General features: G+C 35.7%; 1 protein-coding gene across 4 annotated transcripts in view; it reads left to right on the forward strand.

The window, feature by feature from the left end:
* Nucleotides 1–7,816: 7,816 nt before the first annotated feature.
* Nucleotides 7,817–22,937, forward strand: part of LOC115630798 (calcineurin-binding protein cabin-1-like) — a 285,450-nt gene continuing 270,329 nt past the window's right edge. For all 4 annotated transcript variants that reach the window (XM_030527455.1, XM_030527459.1, XM_030527457.1 and 1 more), the window contains exons 1-2: nt 7,817–7,929; nt 7,986–8,099. In XM_030527455.1, coding sequence (XP_030383315.1) covers nt 7,837–7,929; nt 7,986–8,099 — 207 coding nt within the window. In that variant the 5' untranslated portion in view covers nt 7,817–7,836. The remainder of the gene's footprint in view (nt 7,930–7,985; nt 8,100–22,937) is intronic.

A 22,937-nucleotide genomic window follows, 5' to 3' on the forward strand; every position in this document is an offset into this window, starting at 1 on the left:
TGCAAATGGGGACGCGGTCGTCTATATAGATGATATAATTATTCCCAGCAGAGATGTCCATGATGGACTCGCAAAACTCGAAAGAGTACTCGAAGTTGCAATTCAAAATGGTTTACGCATAAATTGGTCTAAGTGCCAGATATTGCAAAAGAAGGTGAACTTCTTAGGCTATATTGTACAAGATGGTACCATAAAGCCAGGCGATAAAAAAAACTCAAGCGGTTGCTAATTTTCCAACACCGCACGATAAGAAGGCACTTCAACGCTTTTTGGGGCTGACATCTTATTTTAGGAGATTGGTGGAAGGATATGCGGTAATGGCTAAACCTCTGTCAGACATTTTGCGAATGGACACCAAGTTTGAATTTAGAGAGTTGCAAAATGTTGCATTCCATCAATTAAAATCAGCATTGACTAGCGGTCCTGTGCTAAAGTTGTATGATGCCAGGTTGGAAACGGAAATTCACACAGACGCGTGTAAATACGGTTTAAGGGGAGTGTTACTCCAAAGATGGAGCATTTGACCCTGCTCAGTATATGAGTCGGAAGACCACAGCTTGTGAATAAAAGTATAGCTCTTACGAACTCGAAGTTCTTTTAGTAATGGGTGCCTTGATAAAGTGGCGAGTGTACGTATTGGGCATAAAGTTTAAAATAGTAACGGATTGACGCTCAAGAAGAAAGATGTTCCATTGCGTGTTGCAAGGTGGGCAATAAATCTCCAGGATTTTGACTTTAAAATTGAGCATCTGTCAGGTTCCAAGATGCATTGAGTCGGGTATCATGCTTAGTATTGACTGATAGCGTAGTTCATCGTTTAAAGGAAGCTCAGCTTTTGGATAATTGGACCAAGGTATTGAGAAGCATCGTTGAGAGAGCTCATAGTCCTACCTAGCCAAATGGAAAATGAGATTATTTCAATTGCTCATAAGCAAGGCCATTTCTTAGAAAAGAAAACGCAAAATCTTGTAGAGAAAAACTATTATATTCCAAAGTTGAAGGAAAAGGTTTCTCGCGTCGTAAGTAGTTGCGTAGAGGCATTAAAGTTAATGCAAAAGCTGGAAAAAGAGAAGGCTTTTTGGCACCAATAGACAAGGGGGATAAGCCTTTATCCACTTATCATATTGCTCACGTAGGGCCTATGGAATTGGCAAGTAAACGCTTCAACCATATCTTGATGATCGTTGACGCATTTTCGAAGTTCGTGTGGTTGTATCCGAGACGCAGTACTGGAGTCGATGAGGTAATCAGTTGCTTATAAAGGCAGGCCACCAATTTTGGGAACCCCTCTAGGATTGTGTCAGATAGGGGGACAGCATTTACATCACATGCATTTAAGGAATACCGCATTACACAAAATATAGTCCATTTATTAATTGCCACTGGAATACCACGCGGAAATGGTCAGTTTGAAAGGATGCATAAGATTGTTGTGCCTATGCTTTCAAAGCTGAGTCTTGAATGTCCCGGAAGTTGGTACAAGTATGTAGGAAGAGTACAGCAGGTTATTAATCACACACCACCCATAAGTACAAAGTTGTCACCGTTCAGGGTTCTGACAGGTTTCGAAATGCGCTTATCAGATAACAAAGAGATTAGAGAATTAATCAAGGAAGAGTTAATTGAGGAATTCGAAGACGAGCGTAATAACATACGTGAGCAGGCCCGTGAAAACATACAGAAGCTGCAAAATGGTAATAAAAGACAGTATGATTCAGAAAGAAAAACTAGTTGTGTAGTGTAGTGTAGTTTATATAAAGTGAATGATCTGGTGGCTATTAAGCGCACGCAGAACGGAACAGGGTTAAAATTAAAAGGAAAGTTTTTAGGTCATTATTAAGTAATTAAAGTAATTAATCATGGCAGGTATGAGGTAGAGAAAGTCGGGATTGGAGAAGGACCTTGTACAACATTTACTGTTTCGGAATATATGAAGCTTTGGGACTCCTTCGGGTCGAAGGATACGTGAGGACAGCCGAATGTGGGAATCCAAGATGTGCCACAATTAGAGAGAGCAACGTGAGGTGCCCGAAGCTACTAAATGTCGCTCTCATTTGCAGCTTTGCTCTTGCTTTGCTCTTGCCAACAGAATCTCGTTCCGATCGCATCGTTGAACCGTCGTCGGTAGTAATTAAAGTTACGCCAATCAATCCATTACCCACCATTAAACATAACTTTATTATTTTATTATACATTAATTTATTATAACTTGTGGGTTTATAATATTATGTTTATATTATAGTTTAATATATATATATATATAATATATATATATATATATATATATATATATATATATATATATATATATATCTATATATATATATATATATATATATATATATATATATATATATATATATATATATATAAAACAGTTTGTCCTGACTGACTGACTGATTGGTGATCAACGCAAATAATGAAATATGGACTCAAGTATCCTATCAGGGTGTAGATGCGCACTAAGAATGGATTTTGGAAAATTCGAGGGGGGAAAAGTAGCTCCAAAGTTTGTTTGAAAAATCCGCATTTTTCAACCGATCGACTTAAAACTTAGTTTCTAAAATCAATTAAAGAATACAAACAAAACTGCATATTCGAAATTTGTGTTGGAGCTTGAATTATTGGGGTTTTAATATTTATTCACTATTTCAAATGAAAAGTTTATGTTATAAATTTAGTCCGATCGATTTAAAATTTGGGTAATGTAATCTACGTAACTAAATCTACAACTTTGCATTCAAGGATTTTTAAAATATGCATTTTACAAAAGCAGGCAGAACAAACAATACAAAATATCAAACAGTTGGGGACAACTAAGTATACATACACACACACACACATGCAAACAGCTGTTCGTGTAGTTGCGTGCAAACGATTGAAATATCCAAAGCAACATGTGAGACACTAATGTGTGAATGTCCATACATATGTGCACATCTATGTATGTACATATGTATCTACATGTGTATGTTTGTACATTCGTCTTGCACTGACAGAGCAAGAAATGTTAATTAATTGAAAATTATATAACATTTTTAAAAGTAATTTTGTCTTTGTTTAGTGCATTTGGCATTAGGGTTTTCATTAATAGCTTTATGCAGCAACAACAAATATCAAATAGTTGGACATCACATACACACACTCACACACACAACAAGCAACAGTTCGTGTCTATGTGTGCGGTTCTCCACGTACGGTTGAAAAAGTATGAATATAGCATGTATGTACATTCGTATTAATGTATACATTGGGCAATCGAACACAGTTGTTTGATTGTAAAAAAAATAATGCTCTAAAAACAACAACAACTGCAAGTCATTGGCTCGCTCTTCTTCTTTCGTTTTGACCATTTAATGTTAATTGCAAAGGGAAAACGCCAAAAGTTTACAGTTACCGTCGCTAGACAACGACTGCGTAAGCGATAGTAAAGCAGAAACCGAATAACGGAGCTACGCATATTCTGCTTTGTATTTCGGGCAGATGTATGTATGTATATGATTTGTTCTTACTGATCTCAATAAATAATTAGATTTTATTATTTAAATATTCTGCTTATTCCATTCAAACTTCGATATTTTGATGCTATCGGTGGCTTCAACTATCGAAAGTTTTACTCTAGCAAATTGAGATGAGAATTGTCAGTGCTTTTTGATCGTGGCTCATCGCTGCATGGCATTGACACGTGTGCCGTGTTTCATATTCCGAGTTTGTGCGTAACCGTATTGACTTAATATGGCACGAAAAGACTCAAATGTGAATTAATAATTAGGATACACCCTTATAATTATTCCCCTTTTTTTGCACATAGTCTATCTTAAAACGTTGCGGTTTCTCTATATATAAAACAGTTTGTCCTGACTAATTGGTGATCAACGCACAGCCCAAACGGTAAAAGATGAAATTTTGACTGAAGTATCCTTTCATAGTATCCATCATAATGTAGGAGCACACTAAGAAAGGCTTTTGGACTTAACATAAACTACTTTGTTTACGCAATTATGTGGATACAGTTGCACAAATGCATATACATATATATATAATTGCGTAAACAAAGTAGTTTATGTTAAGTTAGGTTATTTAAAGGTCTAACAGATCTATGATAGTAATCTAAAGTTTATCTAGTTCATTTAATTCTCTAAAAACGGATTGCCTTAGAGCCAGCTAAATGCAGTATACAACACTAGGATAGAATCCTCATCTGGTACTGATGGCAAGAGTATAGAGCGTTTGTGGCTTTCGCTACCCTTTCCGTTTCCACATAGCATGCTTTGTCTCTGTACCTGTACTTCCTTGTGTGTATTTGTTAGCACCGGGCGGTACGGCCGTGGAGCTTTGCTTCACCCGAGCGTTAACCAGTCTACATCTATTCTCGTTGGCGTTCGCGCTTTAGTTTTCGCAAACTCTCGGTGGGCGCGGAGTCGCAGCTGGCATTGCAAAAACGCTTGTCCGCCAACATGCTGCTGGTGAAGTGTGCGAGCGACAGTGGTTCCCCTAACAAGTTTTAAAGGTGACTCCTAGCCCTCTCGAACCTGGGACACACGAAGGTGACTTGGTGTTGCTCATTTATACCATGCCCGCAGAAGGTACATATATTCGGTTTCGTCGTTGTGAACGAGGCAGAATAAATAGCTGTAAAAGCTTAGGATATGTGTAAGCTGAAACGTCACAAATCCATGCTTTTTCTGGACCCCTTCCGCAATATTGGGGATTAGTTGTGTTCAACGGCCCTTGCTATTAATTAAGGCCATACTGCCTCGCGCTTGCGCGCACATCCTTGCGCAGTGAGGGCGTCGCTGAGCCGTCCATACCGCTACATCACCTACGAATCCGATTACCTCTCTACCAGCTGGTAGCTGAAATCGCAGATCACAGTCATGTATAACATTCCACAGAAGAGGCCGAAAAACTTAAACTTATGGTACCTCTGCTGAAATTTTGTAAGTCCTCGTGCAGAAGGAAATCTCATAAAGCAGCACCCTATTGCTAAAATAGCTAAGGATGCAATGGATAAGATATGCTGGGATGCCGCGTGCTGCCCAATCCAGCGTAGATTTAGCTTTCCGGAAATAGTACTGGTTAGGGGAAAAACCGCCAGCCTCGTTCAATGCCGTCTCCTGTCTCGTGCAAACTAATTTTTAACCATCAGCAAGCAAATTTTCCTATATAAGGAGGGCTAACCGGGTGGTTTACCTGGTTTTGGGAGAAGTACCAGTATGTGGATTTTCCAACAGTCCGGTTTCGAACAGCACTGCGAAGTGGGGATGCTTCGCTAGTGCCAGTTTCAGCGCTCGATTTGGTATTGCGTCTGGATCTGGTGTCTTCTTGTCCTTTAAAGAATGTGCTATTGCAAGTACCTCGGCTGTTGCTACCGTCGTTGACGCATGTGGTACGGGTCCACGTTGTCCTCAGATCCTCCAATTCAGCGGGAAATAGCACTCTAGCTAACTATGCATGTGGGAAACAGGATAGGTGCATTCATCAATATTAAGGAATTAATTTACTTTATAACTTAGGAATCAATTAAATTTATTATTTATTATTTATCTTTATCATTATAATATGTTAGGGAATAGACAAAATTATTGCCGATCTCGAGTACGGTTTTTGGTTTCTGAAAACAAACCAGTAGATAGACTATAAATATTTAGAAAAAAATGTCAAGAGTCAGACCCTACTAACTTTAGACCTTTTGATATCATCCCTCTCAACTTAAAACCACACATGGGCATTTCCAATCTGACGTGATGTGATATTCGTGCAACAAAATATTAAACTAAATGAAAAAAACAAAATTTTTTTTATAGCTGAGTAGTAGTTTACTAGCCCTATATGCGTTAAAAAAAATTATAGAATTCGACCTTGAAGTTTATAAGATGTAAGCCAAAATATCCCCTGACATTATGCGACAAAAAACGGAAGTGGGTTTTGAATTGGATTTCAAAATTGCGAAACTACGAATCGGGATGGACTTATTGATTGAATTTTTTGCAGTAGGTTTTAATTCAATATAAGTTTATTATTCAAGTTATATACTTAAAAAATCTGTACTCGCTTTTCTTTTAATTTGAATTATTGTCTGACGTGAAGATACATAATTTCCTTTGGGAAATTAGTAGTTATGATTGTTATAGCCCGTACCCAAGGGGTAAAAGGCTATACTAGTTTTGTGCCAATGTATGTAACAGGCAGAAGGAGGAGTAGCAGACCCCAAAAAATATATTATTGACAGGATGACAAGACAAGTCGATATAGCCATGTCCGTCTGTCCGTCCGCCTGACCGTCTGTCTGTACGAATGCAAGGATTTGATAAAGTATAAGATCTAGAATAACCAAACTTGGTATCCAGATTCTCCTAAGACCGAGAAAGTAAGCGCATGAGTTTTTTCCGATGTACCCCCCACTCCATTTAACATTTTTACATTTTTTAAGACATTTTTTTTTTTTAATTTTCCTTTTTTGTGACGTGATGAGAGTACAGGGTATTTTACTGTCGGGCTTGCTCGACTGTAGCGTTCTATCTTGTTTTTTATTTAACAAAGTATTATGATAAAGAATTTAAACACAATTAGTCAGTCAAATGTAATCGTCGACAATCAGCTGTTGCTGACTGCTGTAAGTGGCAGCTGAGTGCGTTACAAGATTTATATAGAATTAGTCAGTCAAATTTAAGCGTCGATAGTCACAGCTGGTTTGGAGGGAAAGCTCGAAAAAATGAAATCTTTCAAAGTTCAATGGCACCGACGATTTTTTTGAGATTCAAAAAACAACTGTAGGCGAAAACTCCGGAGATTTCTGCTAAATTATTTTCCCATTGCCGTAAATGCGTATTTTGGAATTTCCCTCCCTCCACCTCTCGGACGCAATTATTAATTATCCTCTGTACATGAAATGTACAAGAGTATATTAGGCTTGCGGGAGGTAAAAAATTTAACAGGCAGAAGAAGGCGTGGCAGACCCCACAAACTATATATATTGTGGATCAGCATGTCAAGACGAGTCGATGATGTTGACGAGCCGTGCGCTATGCAAATTAGTTTTATTTTTGTGATTTTTTTTCCCACTTCCCCCCATATGGGGGTTTTCCCGTTTTTCCATTCGTATAATCGCCTATATCTCGGAGACTATAAGACCTAGGGACGCCAAATTTTAGTCCAAGATGCCTTATGTGAATCCGCAATTGCTTTGTAAATGTGCAATTATACACCCTTTACGTGAGTTCGAATACCGAGAGGGGTAAAATCGATCAAATTTTTTTTTAAATTTTCTCAATTTTTTTAAATTCCATAATTATTCTATTATTATAATGTACAGATTATTTAAAAATCGGAACACCCGACTTTAGATTCTCTAATTGTTTTTTGTATTCTTTGATAGATTATTAAGCCCAAATTAAAAGTCACAGATTTTGCAAACAAAGTTTGGAGACCTTTTTCCCTCTTTTGGAGCTAGAAATATATACGACGGGTTTGATATGGGATATGACGGGTTGCAATTTAGAAATTCAGGCGTTTTGTACAATTGCTTGGCTCAGCTAAACTAAGCGCTTTATCAGATAACTAACTTCAAATTGTTTCACTTTGGCCATAAATTTGTCTGAAATGATTTTCAGTTAGAAAAATAAGGCATTATAGGGTTACGCTACCCTGTAATTTTTTTAAATTTATTTTGTATATCGATAACTTTTATTTTGCATGGAATACTTAAACTCATTGGTATCGGAAATACTTGGCAAAATGTCGCAGTTATCTGCATTATTTTCTACCGGAAATATGGTCACTTCAAACTTTTAGTTTAACTTGGTGTGGATTTGCCGGTCGATCTTAACTAATGAGATGTTTCGCATAGTAGCACTCAATGATATTGGAAATGACAAATGGAAAAATGACACGAACTTGAATGAAAGTCAAATTGCAAATGATGTTCAGGTTTGTTATACTATGATGCAAAACCTTGTTCGTATCATGTTGGTTTATGTTCACAGGAGTCCATCGCAGAGTCGGAATATTTGCGAGGCATCTCGATGTTATCCAATGGAAACAAGGATCTAGCGTATAAGTTATTTGTTGAGTTGTTAGATACGCAAGTCTTAAATGGAGTAAGTATAAAGAAAATGGTTCTTGTTTAAGGTTTACAAACAAATGTGCATACCATACATACATACAGTGGCTCCCAGCTTATTTTATGCAGTGCATATTCTCGACTTCAGAGGTCGGTAAAAATGAAACTATCATAGCCTGAATGAAAATATTAGTACCATTTGAAAGTGCACACTTTGTAGTTTAATAAGGAACGTAATTTATTATCAAAGTATAAGAACTAAATGCCTTAAACATTAAAAAACAAAAAATACTGGTATTTTCAAGTCACAGCTTATTTTATGCAGCTACTTTTCATGTAGAGAACTTTCGTTTTCAAAACAATTTTTTTTTTTTTCAATATTTTGTATGATAGCCTTTGTTATCTATAACTAATTTAAGGCGATTTTGCATTGATGATACCAGCTTTTGGTCAAATATTCCGCCATTCAGTTTGCAGCGCCAATTTTAGGCTATTGTGCGCTGCCGGGCACATCAAGTGGGGACAATTATAAATCAGCCAGGACTGAACTGTACCCGCTTTATTTTTGAGGTCGTTATCTTGGTAGAAACTGAAATTCAACCGTATTTCGAGATCTGTGGCACTCTGCAACAAATTGTCTTTTAATATCTGAAGGTATTGGAGTTTGTCCATTGTGTTCTCAATAAACGCCAGATTTCCTGTACCAGCAGCCGACATACAGGCCCAAACCATGACGCTGCCACCGCCATGTTTTATAGTTGGCTTCAAATTTTCTTTTTTATGCTCGGAATTCGGTTTCCTCCAAACGTAAGAAATGCCGTCCGATCCAAAAATGTTGAATTTGGACTCATCTGCAAATATTACTGACTTCCAAAACTCTGGGGATTTCAAAACGTTTTCGCTAGCAAATTTCAGTCTACAAAGTTTGTTTTTTGCATTAATGAAGGGTTTTTTGCGAGCTACTCGGCCATTAAAATCATGATCGCGCAATACCCGGTGAACAGTTTCCACGCAGCACTGTTTGGACAAGCTTTCCCGAACTTGGAATGCAAGTTTCGGAGCTGACAGTTGCGGATTTTCTTTAATGTTTTATATAATGTACCGCTTGTCTCGGTCACTTTAAATAGAGTTCGGCGCCTTTCTGTCCTTATTTTCCACTCGATTCTCGTCCACAAAAAGTTCTATTATTTTTTGGATCGTAGAGACATTAAGATTGACCATTTCAGCAATTTTTCTTTGGGAATGACCATTTTTAAAGTGGTATATAACCAATTCTCTTTGTTCAATTGTTGTTCGCGGACCGATTTTAAATATGTTCACAGCTACACACTCCAAGTGACCCAATTGAAATGAAACCAATGGAAAATCACTAACAGCAGTATAACAAAGGGATACAAGCAAAAAGTACCGTTAAATAACGTAAACATGAAGTGCCACTACATTCCAAAGTGTCTGCATAAAATAAGCCGTGAGCTAAAAATTCGATGTTCAGTTCTTCTCTTTTATGGGAGAGGGGGGAACATATTTTGCACTTTGACTTTCGTTTTATATTCTTTAAATATATCAATACAAAACTGCATTTCAATTTTATCATTATTCTTATCGGTTTTAAAGATATAAGGTTTTGAAGAAAAAAATATCTACTGCATAAAATAAGCTGTGAGCCACTGTACATACAGTCTGTCAACTAATTGTTTGCAAAATGAAATTTGTCACCAAATTTCAACTTTAACATTAAATTTATAAATAGTGGCATTATTTGGGAATATTTTGCTTATCAATTATTATTAAGATATGTATTAGCTATGGGTATGTCAAAAAAAAGAGACGAATTTCCATGTAAAACGTAAAAGAAACGAAGAAAACAAAACAACGACATTTACGACACTGTCAATTAATTGTTTGCAAAATGCAAACACTGGTTGAAAGAAGACCATAGAAAAAGTAACAGGACGGCCAAAACGAAAAGGACCGATCGCATTTTTTTTACTAGTATTCCTTCCACTAATTCCTTGTAAAATTTGCTTCAGTTTGGTAACGTATCTGTCACTTTGACCATTTTTGCAAACGCACTTATGATAATTTGATACAGCTAGTGTTTTTCCATTATAGCAACGGGAAAACAGCCAAACAGTTGGCCAAAACATATCGAATTAAACTTAGAACAGTCTATAATATCATTAACCGCGCCGAAAAAGAGAATTAAACAGCTATCAAGGCAGATTTCCATAGCTTTCTCGGCAGGATTGCTCACAAATTTTAAAAAGCATTGAAAATAAACCGCAAACGAGCCTCAGGGAGTTGGCCAATAATATTTACAATGACTGCAAGAAGTCCGTGTGCCATAAAACCATCAAATATGCGCAGCTCTCCAATGCCTTTGGATGAAATACAGCCCCAAACCATAAATACAGTTTGCCGAATTTTGCTGTAGGCACTATGTTTTTGGTCTGGAGGGCTGTATTTGGTTTCTGCTAAACTTTGCTGGGTCCATCATGATAATACAACATGATCTTGGTCTTGTCACAAAAAATGACGTCATTCCAATACTCCTGAGATTGGTTCGCATTAAATATTGCTAAATTCAAACGCTTTTCAATGTTCGCAGCAGACAGGAATTGCTTCTTCCTTGCTACATGTGATGAGTACTTGTGGCGATTGAGTACTTTTCTGATGGTTTTATGGCACACGGACTTCTTGCAGTCATTGTAAATATTATTGGCCAACTCCCTGAGGCTCGTTTGCGGTTTATTTTCAATGCTTTTTAAAATTTGTGAGCAATCCTGCCGAGAAAGCTATGGAAATCTGCCTTGATAGCTGTTTAATTCTCTTTTTCGGCGCGGTTAATGATATTATAGACTGTTCTAAGTTTAATTCGATATGTTTTGGCCAACTGTTTGGCTGTTTTCCCGTTGCTATAATGGAAAAACACTAGCTGTATCAAATTATCATAAGTGCGTTTGCAAAAATGGTCAAAGTGACAGATACGTTACCAAACTGAAGCAAATTTTACAAGGAATTAGTGGAAGGAATACTAGTAAAAAAAATGCGATCGGTCCTTTTCGTTTTGGCCGTCCTGTTACTTTTTCTATGGTCTTCTTTCAACCAGTGTTTGCATTTTGCAAACAATTAATTGACAGTGTCGTAAATGTCGTTGTTTTGTTTTCTTCGTTTCTTTTACGTTTTATATGGAAATTCGTCTCTTTTTTTTGACATACCCATAGCTAATACATATCTTAATAATAATTGATAAGCAAAATATTCCCAAATAATGCCATTATTTATAAATTTAATGTTAAAGTTGAAATTTGGTGACAAATTTCATTTTGCAAACAATTAGTTGACAGACTGTATATACACTTGCCCGCATAACTCTGCGTACACACAAAAAATAGACAAATTTTAGCTTTAAATGTGAATATTTAATATATTCGACATTTTTCTTAATAACTACATTTTTTTAATATTAATATAACAATGGATTTATTTTATTTCTATTTTTTAACAAAACCTTTTTGAAAAATGGACCCGCATTTATATATATATATATATATATATATATATATATATATATATATTTGATGGTTTTATGGCACACGGACTTCTTGCAGTCATTGTAAATATTATTGGCCAACTTCCTGAGGCTCGTTTGCGGTTTATTTTCAATGCTTTTTAAAATTTGTGAGCAATCCTGCCGAGAAAGCTATGGAAATCTGCCTTGATAGCTGTTTAATTCTCTTTTTCGGCGCGGTTAATGATATTATAGACTGTTCTAAGTTTAATTCGATATGTTTTGGCCAACTGTTTGGCTGTTTTCCCGTTGCTATAATGGAAAAACACTAGCTGTATCAAATTATCATAAGTGCGTTTGCAAAAATGGTCAAAGTGACAGATACGTTACCAAACTGAAGCAAATTTTACAAGGAATTAGTGGAAGGAATACTAGTAAAAAAAATGCGATCGGTCCTTTTCGTTTTGGCCGTCCTGTTACTTTTTCTATGGTCTTCTTTCAACCAGTGTTTGCATTTTGCAAACAATTAATTGACAGTGTCGTAAATGTCGTTGTTTTGTTTTCTTCGTTTCTTTTACGTTTTATATGGAAATTCGTCTCTTTTTTTTGACATACCCATAGCTAATACATATCTTAATAATAATTGATAAGCAAAATATTCCCAAATAATGCCATTATTTATAAATTTAATGTTAAAGTTGAAATTTGGTGACAAATTTCATTTTGCAAACAATTAGTTGACAGACTGTATATACACTTGCCCGCATAACTCTGCGTACACACAAAAAATAGACAAATTTTAGCTTTAAATGTGAATATTTAATATATTCGACATTTTTCTTAATAACTACATTTTTTTAATATTAATATAACAATGGATTTATTTTATTTCTATTTTTTAACAAAACCTTTTTGAAAAATGGACCCGCATTTATATATATATATATATATATATATATATATATATATATTTGATGGTTTTATGGCACACGGACTTCTTGCAGTCATTGTAAATATTATTGGCCAACTCCCTGAGGCTCGTTTGCGGTTTATTTTCAATGCTTTTTAAAATTTGTGAGCAATCCTGCCGAGAAAGCTATGGAAATCTGCCTTGATAGCTGCTTAATTCTCTTTTTCGGCGCGGTTAATGATATTATAGACTGTTCTAAGTTTAATTCGATATGTTTTGGCCAACTGTTTGGCTGTTTTCCCGTTGCTATAATGGAAAAACACTAGCTGTATCAAATTATCATAAGTGCGTTTGCAAAAATGGTCAAAGTGACAGATACGTTACCAAACTGAAGCAAATTTTACAAGGAATTAGTGGAAGGAATACTAGTAAAAAAAATGCGATCGGTCCTTTTCGTTTTGGCCGTCCTGTTACTTTTTCTATGGTCTTCTTTCAACCAGTGTTTGCATTTTGCAAACAATTAATTGACAGTGTCGTAAATGTCGTTGTTTTGTTTTCTTCGTTTCTTTTACGTTTTATATGGAAATTCGTCTCTTTTTTTTGACATACCCATAGCTAATACATATCTTAATAATAATTGATAAGCAAAATATTCCCAAATAATGCCATTATTTATAAATTTAATGTTAAAGTTGAAATTTGGTGACAAATTTCATTTTGCAAACAATTAGTTGACAGACTGTATATACACTTGCCCGCATAACTCTGCGTACACACAAAAAATAGACAAATTTTAGCTTTAAATGTGAATATTTAATATATTCGACATTTTTCTTAATAACTACATTTTTTTAATATTAATATATCAATGGATTTATTTTATTTCTATTTTTTAACAAAACCTTTTTGAAAAATGGAATGGAAATGAAAATATATATATATATATATATATATATATATATATATATATATATATATATATATATATATATATATATATATATATTTATATATATATATATATATATATATATACATATATATATATGCATCTTGTTTCTACTTTAACATCAATTTATTGTTGGCCCTTTAAAATTTTATAAATACATATGTATGTACATACATATGTGCATACATAAGTCTTCAGGAATCTTCCAACTATTAAGTGTTCGAGTTACTTTTATCGGTGCTGTTGTATTGTCGACTGCTATTTACAGTGGTTCATTACTTATTTCAACCAGTTGTTTCAAAATTCATTGCGGTTTTACCCTAGTAGGTTGAAATAAGGTATGATATAAATTAGCGCACTCATTTAAATTTTAATAACCCTGTACCCTAAGGGTAAAACTGTATATTACAAGTAGTTTAGTGCGAATGTACGCATGTAAAACACAGGAGGAGTGGCAGACCCCACAAAGTGTATATATCAGCGGTGGGCACGAAATTTTAAATCGGGAGCCCTAAAACAACAAAAACTACCGTTAGGGTTATGAGTAAATCATACTGAAAATCGAGCAAGGACACACACACATTACGTGTATTTTGTTTTTACATCAATCTGCTTGTGCGTCTCGCTGGCGATAAGCCCTAAGCAGATTAAGTTATTAAGAATCCGAATATTTTTTTTATTTTCTTAATTTTTTTTAATTTTAATGAAAAAAACGAAAACTATTGTATGTATGTATCAGCGTTGCCAGACGTACCGAATTTGGCAGCCGTACCGATTTTTAAATCAAAATTAAATATCCCGAGCGGGTAGGCTCAGTTCCGCTTTTCAGGGATAACTTGACTGTGCGTGCTGAGAAATCGCGGGCGGCTGGCACAGAAAAGCATGGACTGGCCGCCCGCCCGTTGCTAATGAATAAAGGCGCGCGGGAGAGAGGAGTGCGTGCGACCGTGACATCTCTTTTTCTTCCACTCCATTCTTAAATCAATTTGCTTATAAATGTACTATATATTTATTTAAAAGTTAAATCTTCATAGAAATATTATGAATAAGCAGGGTTCGTAAAATGCGCCCAAAACTCGTTCAGACACACGAGAAATTCTGCCACACGAATGGATACAAAAATGTTTCTTTGTGAATCGAATAATTAGGAGAATTTCGATATTTAATTTATGCTTGTATACATGTGTATATGGTCCGATATATGTACATAATATTACTTTTTCGTAAAGTATTACTTTATTTTATGCAACATTAACATTGTTATTTTTTGGATATGCACTCAAAACACCGTCTTTTCAACAATAAAATACATATATGTACATAACACAATGTTTAGACTTTGTGCAAAAAACTGTTAAATTAAATTATGTTGGAGCCTTTTTTCCTCCCTTTGGAGCTCGAATTTTCCAAAATCCAAATCTTAGTGGGCACCTACACTATGAAAGGATACTTGAGTCCAAATTTCAGCTAGCTACCTTTTACCATTTGGGCTGTGCCTTGATCACCAATCAGTCAGTCAGGACAAACTGTTTTATATATATAGACAATATGCTATTTTTCTTCCAATATTGTGCTCATTTAAAAAAAAATGCAGAGTATTATGCAAATGTCATAAAAAAAAAAAAATAAATAAAAAAAAAAAAAAAAAATTGCATTTGTGTCATTAACCAAAAATATGGATGACCTAAGGGTATATTATCACATGTTTTAAATTCTTCCTATATCCCTCTTTAAAATTAGCACTGAATTTCACATTTCGTACCGAATTTTGCGTGCCACTTAATTGGAAACAATTTCAATTTTCGATTTTTGAGAGCATTTTTTCAAAACTAAAGTAAGTTATTATTGTTTTTGCTTGTTAGAACACAATTAATTCATTTTGATTTTTTAAAAAGTCCTCAGTCATGGGTAATGACAGAATTTGTACGCGTCATGAGGAAATCAAGTATGATATTTCAGGCCAATGCAACTCAGATATATTGCTCTGGGAAAATTATTTTTAATGCTTTTGCCATTACCGAAAAACTCGCACCAAAGATATAAATAAATAATATAATATAAATATTTGGGAGTGTTTCTCATGAAATAGAGTTGGTCTCATATTCAGCATCGAGAGAATTCTGACAATAGAGAAGTAGTTCGATATATTGAGGGTATTTTGATAGCATAGACGAATAAAAAAATTACGGCTGTTTGGGTCTATAAGCAAGACATTCGGCACGTCTGTTCTGTTGGGCTTTCTTGAAAGGTCATCGTGTAGACTTGATCTGAATCCCATTGAATATTTATGGAATGAAATTAAAAAAAGTCATTTAACAGAACATAAATAAGAAGAAATTGGGAAAACATGCCATGCCTGATGAAAACTTCTTCTTGTTTTTTATACTCTGTACTTGAAATGTACAAGAGTATATTAGGTTTGCGCGAGCTGAAAAATGTAACAGGCAGAAGGAGGCGTGGCAGACCCCACAAAGTATATATATTCTTGATCAGCATGACAAGACGAGTCGATTTAGCCCTGTCTGTCCGTCCGTCTGTCCGTCCGTATGATCACCTAGATCTCAGAGACTATAAGAGCTAGAGACACAAAATTTTGCACAAAGATATCTTATGTGTGTACGCTGTGCAAGTTTCATTTATTTTTTTGATTATCCACTCCCCGAAAATGGGGGTTTTCCGTATCGCCGTTCGTATAATCGCCTTTATCTCGGAGACTATAAGACCTAGGAACACCAAATTTTAGTCCCAGATGCCTTGTGTGAATACGCAGAAAATGTATATTTTGGAATTTCCCTCCCTCCCCCCTCTCCCATGCAAATCGCGATTTTTTCTAACTCCCGTAATTCTTGGAATTTCGAACTAAAATACCCCCAGTTAGTTATGTGTCCGTATGCCAAGTTTCACTATGATAGACCGATTTAACAAGAAGTTATAGCCATAAATATATTTGCTACTGCAGCGCTGCTCAAGCGCTGTCCGCGACTGTTGATGCTGGTGCTTTGGTTGACTACACATATGTTTACACAGACACGAATAGATGCGCATAGGCACACATACACTCACACAGACGCAATTGCTATGTAAAAGGTAAAATCAATCAAACATTTTTTTTTATTTTCTATAATTATTGTAAACATATGTACAGAGTATTTTAATGTCGGGACACCCGACTTTAGCTTTTTTACTTGTTTGTTATAATGTTTGAATTTTGCTTTTTTGTTTACGATGTTTTCAATTAGTTGTCTTGGTAAAAACTGGAACTTGATCAAAAGAAACTGAGAAATAAAATATTTAAGCTACTAACTTGAACTCAATGATATTTTTTGTTAAATTTACATCTCTAACATTTTTATTTTGTGTAAATGTTACAGGGAGCGTTAGGAATTTTATATAAAAAAGCACAACCAATGCATTTGTTTCCAACTTGTTGTTAATAAGTGTACATATATTATTTAGTATTTATAACTTTTTGCAAAACTTTACCATAAAAAGGTACTATTCCGCGAAAATACAACGCAACATGTGATGGTTAATTTTAAAAACCACATGAACAACACATGCCACAATTACACGAAAACAGTCAATCACATTAAAACAGTTATGGATTATAATTTTACATAACTTGATCAAAAACGGCTACCTGCATATAGTCTTTCAATTCTTTGGTTGCAATAATATCATTAACCGTTTGAGTTCAAAGTGAGTTCAAAATAGCAGAGTTCGATTTCTACAAATGTATTGTAATACAATGGACCTTGATTATTTACTTACTCTCTCAAGAGTTCGACTCATTAGACGACTAACAATTTAGTACGACTTATAATTCGAATGGACTGGAATCGTAGGTGACAAAATAAATAAGCAGAACAGATCATTCACCATCCTAAATAGGGAAGGACAGTACGAGTGATAATGCTAGCAAAATTACAGATGTAAATTTAAATTTAATCAAGAGTTATAATACAATTTTGCAGGTGATTTCATACAGTAGCTAAATTTATCAAGCAGAAGAAAGCCAATATTTAAATGAATTCTATCCTTGGAGAAACATGTCGTCCACTGGCTTGATGAGATCAGCATAAAAACATAAATAATTCAAAAATATATTTTATTTTTATAGGACATATTTAGGTTTACGAAATATAAATGATTAATAAAATATTTAAAAATGATTGGACGTGAACAGATTTGTTTGGGAGCTAAGCCTAAATATAAGTCAATAAAACTGAGACTAAATTTCGGTTGTTGGCCATATAAATGGTTTCAAAAAATTAATTACTGCTAAAATTAAACAATAAATATAAAAGCATGATTTTGACAACAAATAAAATCGGCAGTGCGCGCTTGGATCAAATTTTATTGAAATTAGTCGTCAAAGCACAAACAGCAGTAATAAGCCAAAAATAAATTGCGGTACGAACTAATGGAAGACCGCTTTGCAATCAAATTCCAACAGATTTTCGCTACTAATCGGCAACACAGGGAGCGTGATTAACAATAATGACGAAAGTACCTCGAACGTAAAAAGTACCAAACCACCGCCAATTTACTAACAAGAACAAAACTCATGCTGTCTCATAAATAAAGTGCCAACTTATTTTTTTATTTCGCTCCGCCATGTGTTAAAAATATAGTACAATTAACGCCATATTAATTCGAGAAAAGACGCTCAGGGTATGCATGGGCACTTATGCTCGTATGACCCATGTAAATTGATCATATATTGTGATTAGAACTAAGAAAAACGAACTAAACTTTGTGAAAAAATAAAGTAATGCCAACGAGTAAGAGCATAATCTCTCTAAACAACAAAGAAAAAATGAGCCAGAATCGTGCTCGACAAAAACAACAAGACGAACGTCAACTTTCGTCACTTCGTAGCAACGCGTACTTTTCTATACGCGCACCCGATGTAACGGTTCCAACAACAACTGCATTACTGCAAGCTAATTCGGAAAGAGAACGCTCTCTCTCCCCTGCGTTATATATTGCTATATATATTGCCAAAAAACTAAAAGTATAAGCAAACATCCCATTGGGAGTACGATTGAGTACCTGTTCCTCGAAGTCTGTGGTAGAGGAAGCTCAACAGGTATGCTAATTGGCTGTCTAATGGTTCCATAGATTACTCAGAAGCCATTGATACGATTACGACATTGTCGTTAAGATATGAAGACATAGTCATAACTAGAGACCTTTATAACAATATGCTAACCGAGCGCCACCTCGCTTATGAAATGTCTTCTCTGGGTTTAAATCTTGTCAATTCGTCTATGCCAACCCATTTCTCCAACACGATTAATACGTTACTTGACGTTTTTTTTGTTAGTGATACTAATAAGATTCTCCAATATGACCAAATTGACGTACCAGCATTTTCTAAGCATGATTTAATTTACTTGAATTTAACACATCTGACTGACCAAGGGACTTAAGGAGCATTAATCTTGGAGTACTGTGTAGCAAAATTGACCTATGTAATTGGAACTCAATATATTTACTGACGGACGTAAACTCTCAATTAAGACAACTGTCCATTTACATTAACGCACTATATGATAGGCATGTACCCTTAAAAAAGAAAATTTTTAAAGCTAGTCATAAACCATGGTTTAATCATGGTATTGCTACTATAATTAGGGAACGCGATACTGCGTACTCTAGGTGGAAGCGATACAAAACTCCAGAACTTTACCAGCAATTGAAATTTTTATGACGGTCAGTAAATAAAATGATTTGTAGGGAAAAGTGTCACTATTACTCTGTGAAATTCAAAAACGCAATATCAGCTAAGCAGAGATGGGGTGAGATCAAAAAGTTTGGTATAGGAAAACGAAAAGTTTCCCAAAAAATTACAGCTGATGTCAATGACTTGAACAGAAAATTTCTGCAATCGACTGTACCGGATATCTTGATTAACCCTTACATTGACGCCGTAGTAAATACTGTCTGTGATAATAGCTTTAGTTTTATGTGTGTAACTCCCTTTGATGTCCTGAGCTCTGTTCTTAGATTTAAGTCGAACGCCATATAAATGAGTGTTTGAATTTATGCAATGATGAACTGTCAAATGTTAGTGAATGGGCTAAGTGCAATGGCTTGTCACTAAATCCTGGTAAATCGAAATGCATTATAATATATAAAAAGTTACTGAGTACGGAAAATTTGCTTAAGTTATCACTCAATAACGCACAAATTGAATACGTGGATCATATTCTAAATCTTGGTATCACCTTCAACAGTTCTTTGTCCTGGAGTGATCACGTATCCAAGGCTGCAGGAAAAACTTATGGCTTACTCAGACAACTTTCGTTGACTCAGCAATTCTTGCCCATAGATATCAGACTATTAATCGCTAAAACTTATCTAATACCCACGCTCTGCTATGGTATCGAAATTTTTATAGCCTGTACCCAAAGGGTGAAAGGCTATACTAGTTTTGTGCGAATGTATGTAACACACAGAAGGAGGCGTGGCAGACCCCACAAAGTATATACATTCTTGATCAGGGTGACAAGCCGAGTTGATATAGCCATGTCCGTCTGTATGAGCGCAAGGATCTCAGAAGCTACAAGGGCTAGAATGACCAAACTTGGTATCCAGGTTCCCCTAAGCCCTAGGCAAGTCAAGTTTATTTTTTTATTCTGATACACCCCCCCCCCCCCCCCACTCCACCGCAATTCGTGTTTTATTGTATAACTTCCGTAATTCTTGGAATTTAGAAATCAATTTTGGTAGTTACATCCAGTTAGTGCTTATGTGTGTGAAAGTTATAGCCATAAGTAAAATCGCTGCTCATGCGCTGCCTGCAGCACTGCCGGCAGCGCTGCCCGCAGCTGTTGTTGTTGCTGCTTTGGTTCAACTTTGTGCTGCATACATACACGCATGTAAACACGCATAGGTACGTGATGTAAATGTATGCTGTTACAACTGAACATAAACATGTATTCTAATTTAATTTAATTAATTTATTTATTTATTCATTTTTTTTAATAATTTAATTTTTTTTTTTTAATTTTTTATTTAATTTTTCTTTTTTGTGGAGAGTACAGGCTATTTTACTGTCGGGCTTGCTCGACTGTAGCGTTCTATCTTGTTAGTAACTGCGATAGTGCCTCTCAGCACAAACTAAATGTAGCATATAATAATATACTTGTAGCCCGATATGTTTATAATGTAAAGAGGGGAGCACATATCCAGTTTGGCACACAGCATTTGCCATATGAACCGGGCTATTTATTTGAAAAACTACGTTTTAGTGCATCCTTAAGAACCAATAATATAAACAGTATACGATACAAGCTTGGGTCTTCTGAACGGCAGTTCTTTATTCATGCTATTCGCCTGTGGAATCAGCTACCTCAATATTTAAAGAAAATTAGTAGTGCATCGCAATTTAGGGAAAAATTAAATTTGTTCTTAAAAATAAGTAACTAACAACATAAAATATCTGCAACATAATATAGTCTATTAGATTTAACTTCAATTTTATAAAATAGGTTAAGCAGGTTAATCAAACCGTCTTAAATTTTTTTAATGAAAATTGTATGTTTCTAGTGACTAGTGCATTAATTAATAAGAATTTATTTCTTGTTGCACTAGGAAATAATAATAATAATATGCTCACCCAGCACATTGCAAAGTGGGTCATGGAGTGCCCAGTGCCCTTCTCCAGGCCCCTACTGTCTTACCAATGAATTGCTGATGTGCAAATTAAACGAAAACTAAGCCCACAAGCAAATAAGAGAAACAACGCACACAAAATAACTAAAACAGCAAAAAACACTCTGCCAACTGAGGCGCTGATTCGCGATTCTCAGTTTACCTGAAGAAGATAACGCCGAAACGGCCAAAGCCAAGCAACTAAAGCCGCCACCTATTTATGTGCGGCAGGCTAATTGTACAGAATTGGTTGAAAAACCCACTACCAAAATTGGCGAACACAAATTCTATGTTATGTCTATAAAAAGGGGTAGCATAAATGAAACTAAAATACAAAATGATGAAAATAACTATCGATCACTGGTCAAATACCTCGACGCTGAAAAGATGAACTACTACACCTACCAACTTAAAAGTAAAGGGATTACAAGATCCTACAAGATCAAAAGGAATCGAGCCAACAGTTCCAGTCATGCTTTCAAAATGGCCATGAACATAATAAATAGAAATAAAATTCCCCAACCAATGTTCGAGGTAGAACTGACTCCTATGCCTATAAATAAAAACCAATTTACAAGCTGCAATATCTACTGCACCGTAAAATCATCGTTGAGGAACCGCACAAACAAAATGGACCTGTCCAATGCACAAACTGCCAGGAATATGGACACACAAAAACGTATTGTACCCTATGCGCGGTCTGTTTTGCCTGCGGGGATGTACATCTCAATGAGGCCTGCCCTGTAAATAAGGAGGAACCCTCTGCTAAAAAGTGTAGCAACTGTGGCGGAAACCACACTGCTAACTATAGAGGCTGCCCTGTATACAAAGAGTTGAAAAGTCGCCTAAGTCAACAAAAATCCGCAGCTCGAAATCAAGTCATCCGACAAAACTTGCCTTACATACCATCAACTACGATTCCAGGAGTATCTTTTGCTAAGGCGTTAAGTAACACCATCGGGTCGTACGCCTCAGTCTCTAAACAAACCACTGCAGGAATAATGAATCGTCAGACATCGCAACAGGGGCCAGAAACTACTGCCCAACATACCACAGCAAATCCAACCCAATTGCCTAGTGGAATTGAATCAATTCTGGAAACTCTAACAAATACAATGGTAGCAATTCAACAAACGATGCAGGAAATTATGTGCAATCAAAATCTCCTTCTGGAATTGCTAATCAAACAGAAATCTACTTAAATGGCTTCACTAAAAATATGTGTCTGGAATGCGAATGGCATTTCACAGCACAAATGCGAGCCCTTGCAGTTCCTCAATCAACATGATATTGATGCTGTGCTCATATAAGAGACTCACCTAGCAAGCAAAAATTATTTTTATCTCAATGGCTACAACTTCTATGCGACCAATCATCCCGATGGTAAGGCTCATGGAGGTACTGGCCTCCTGATAAAGCGTCGCATCAGGCACTATCCGTTGCCATCATTTTCTACAACTTATATACAGGCCACAAAAATTCATATCGAAATACAAAGCGGCTATTTAAGCCTAGCCACAGTATACTGCCCACCGCGCTTATCCGTTTCAGAGGCAGAATTTGTACGTTTCGTCGACCTACTAGGTGACCGCTTCATTCATGACTACAATGCCAAACACACTTATTGGGGATCCCGACTCATTAGCTCTAAGGAAGACAACTATATAGCGCTATAATAACACCACGAAACAAGCTTGACTTTATTTCTCCGGGCTGGCCTACACATTGGCCCACAGATCCAAAGAAGCAACCAGACTTGATTGATTTTGCTGTTACAAGAAGAGTGCCACACGCTCAGATTTGTGTGGAGCACTTAACAGATCTATCATCGGATCACTCGCCA

The sequence above is a fragment of the Scaptodrosophila lebanonensis genome, unplaced genomic scaffold (assembly GCF_003285725.1).
Source record: "Scaptodrosophila lebanonensis strain 11010-0011.00,11010-0021.00 unplaced genomic scaffold, SlebRS2 tig00001410-arrow-pilon, whole genome shotgun sequence".
Lineage (NCBI taxonomy): Eukaryota > Metazoa > Arthropoda > Insecta > Diptera > Drosophilidae > Scaptodrosophila > Scaptodrosophila lebanonensis.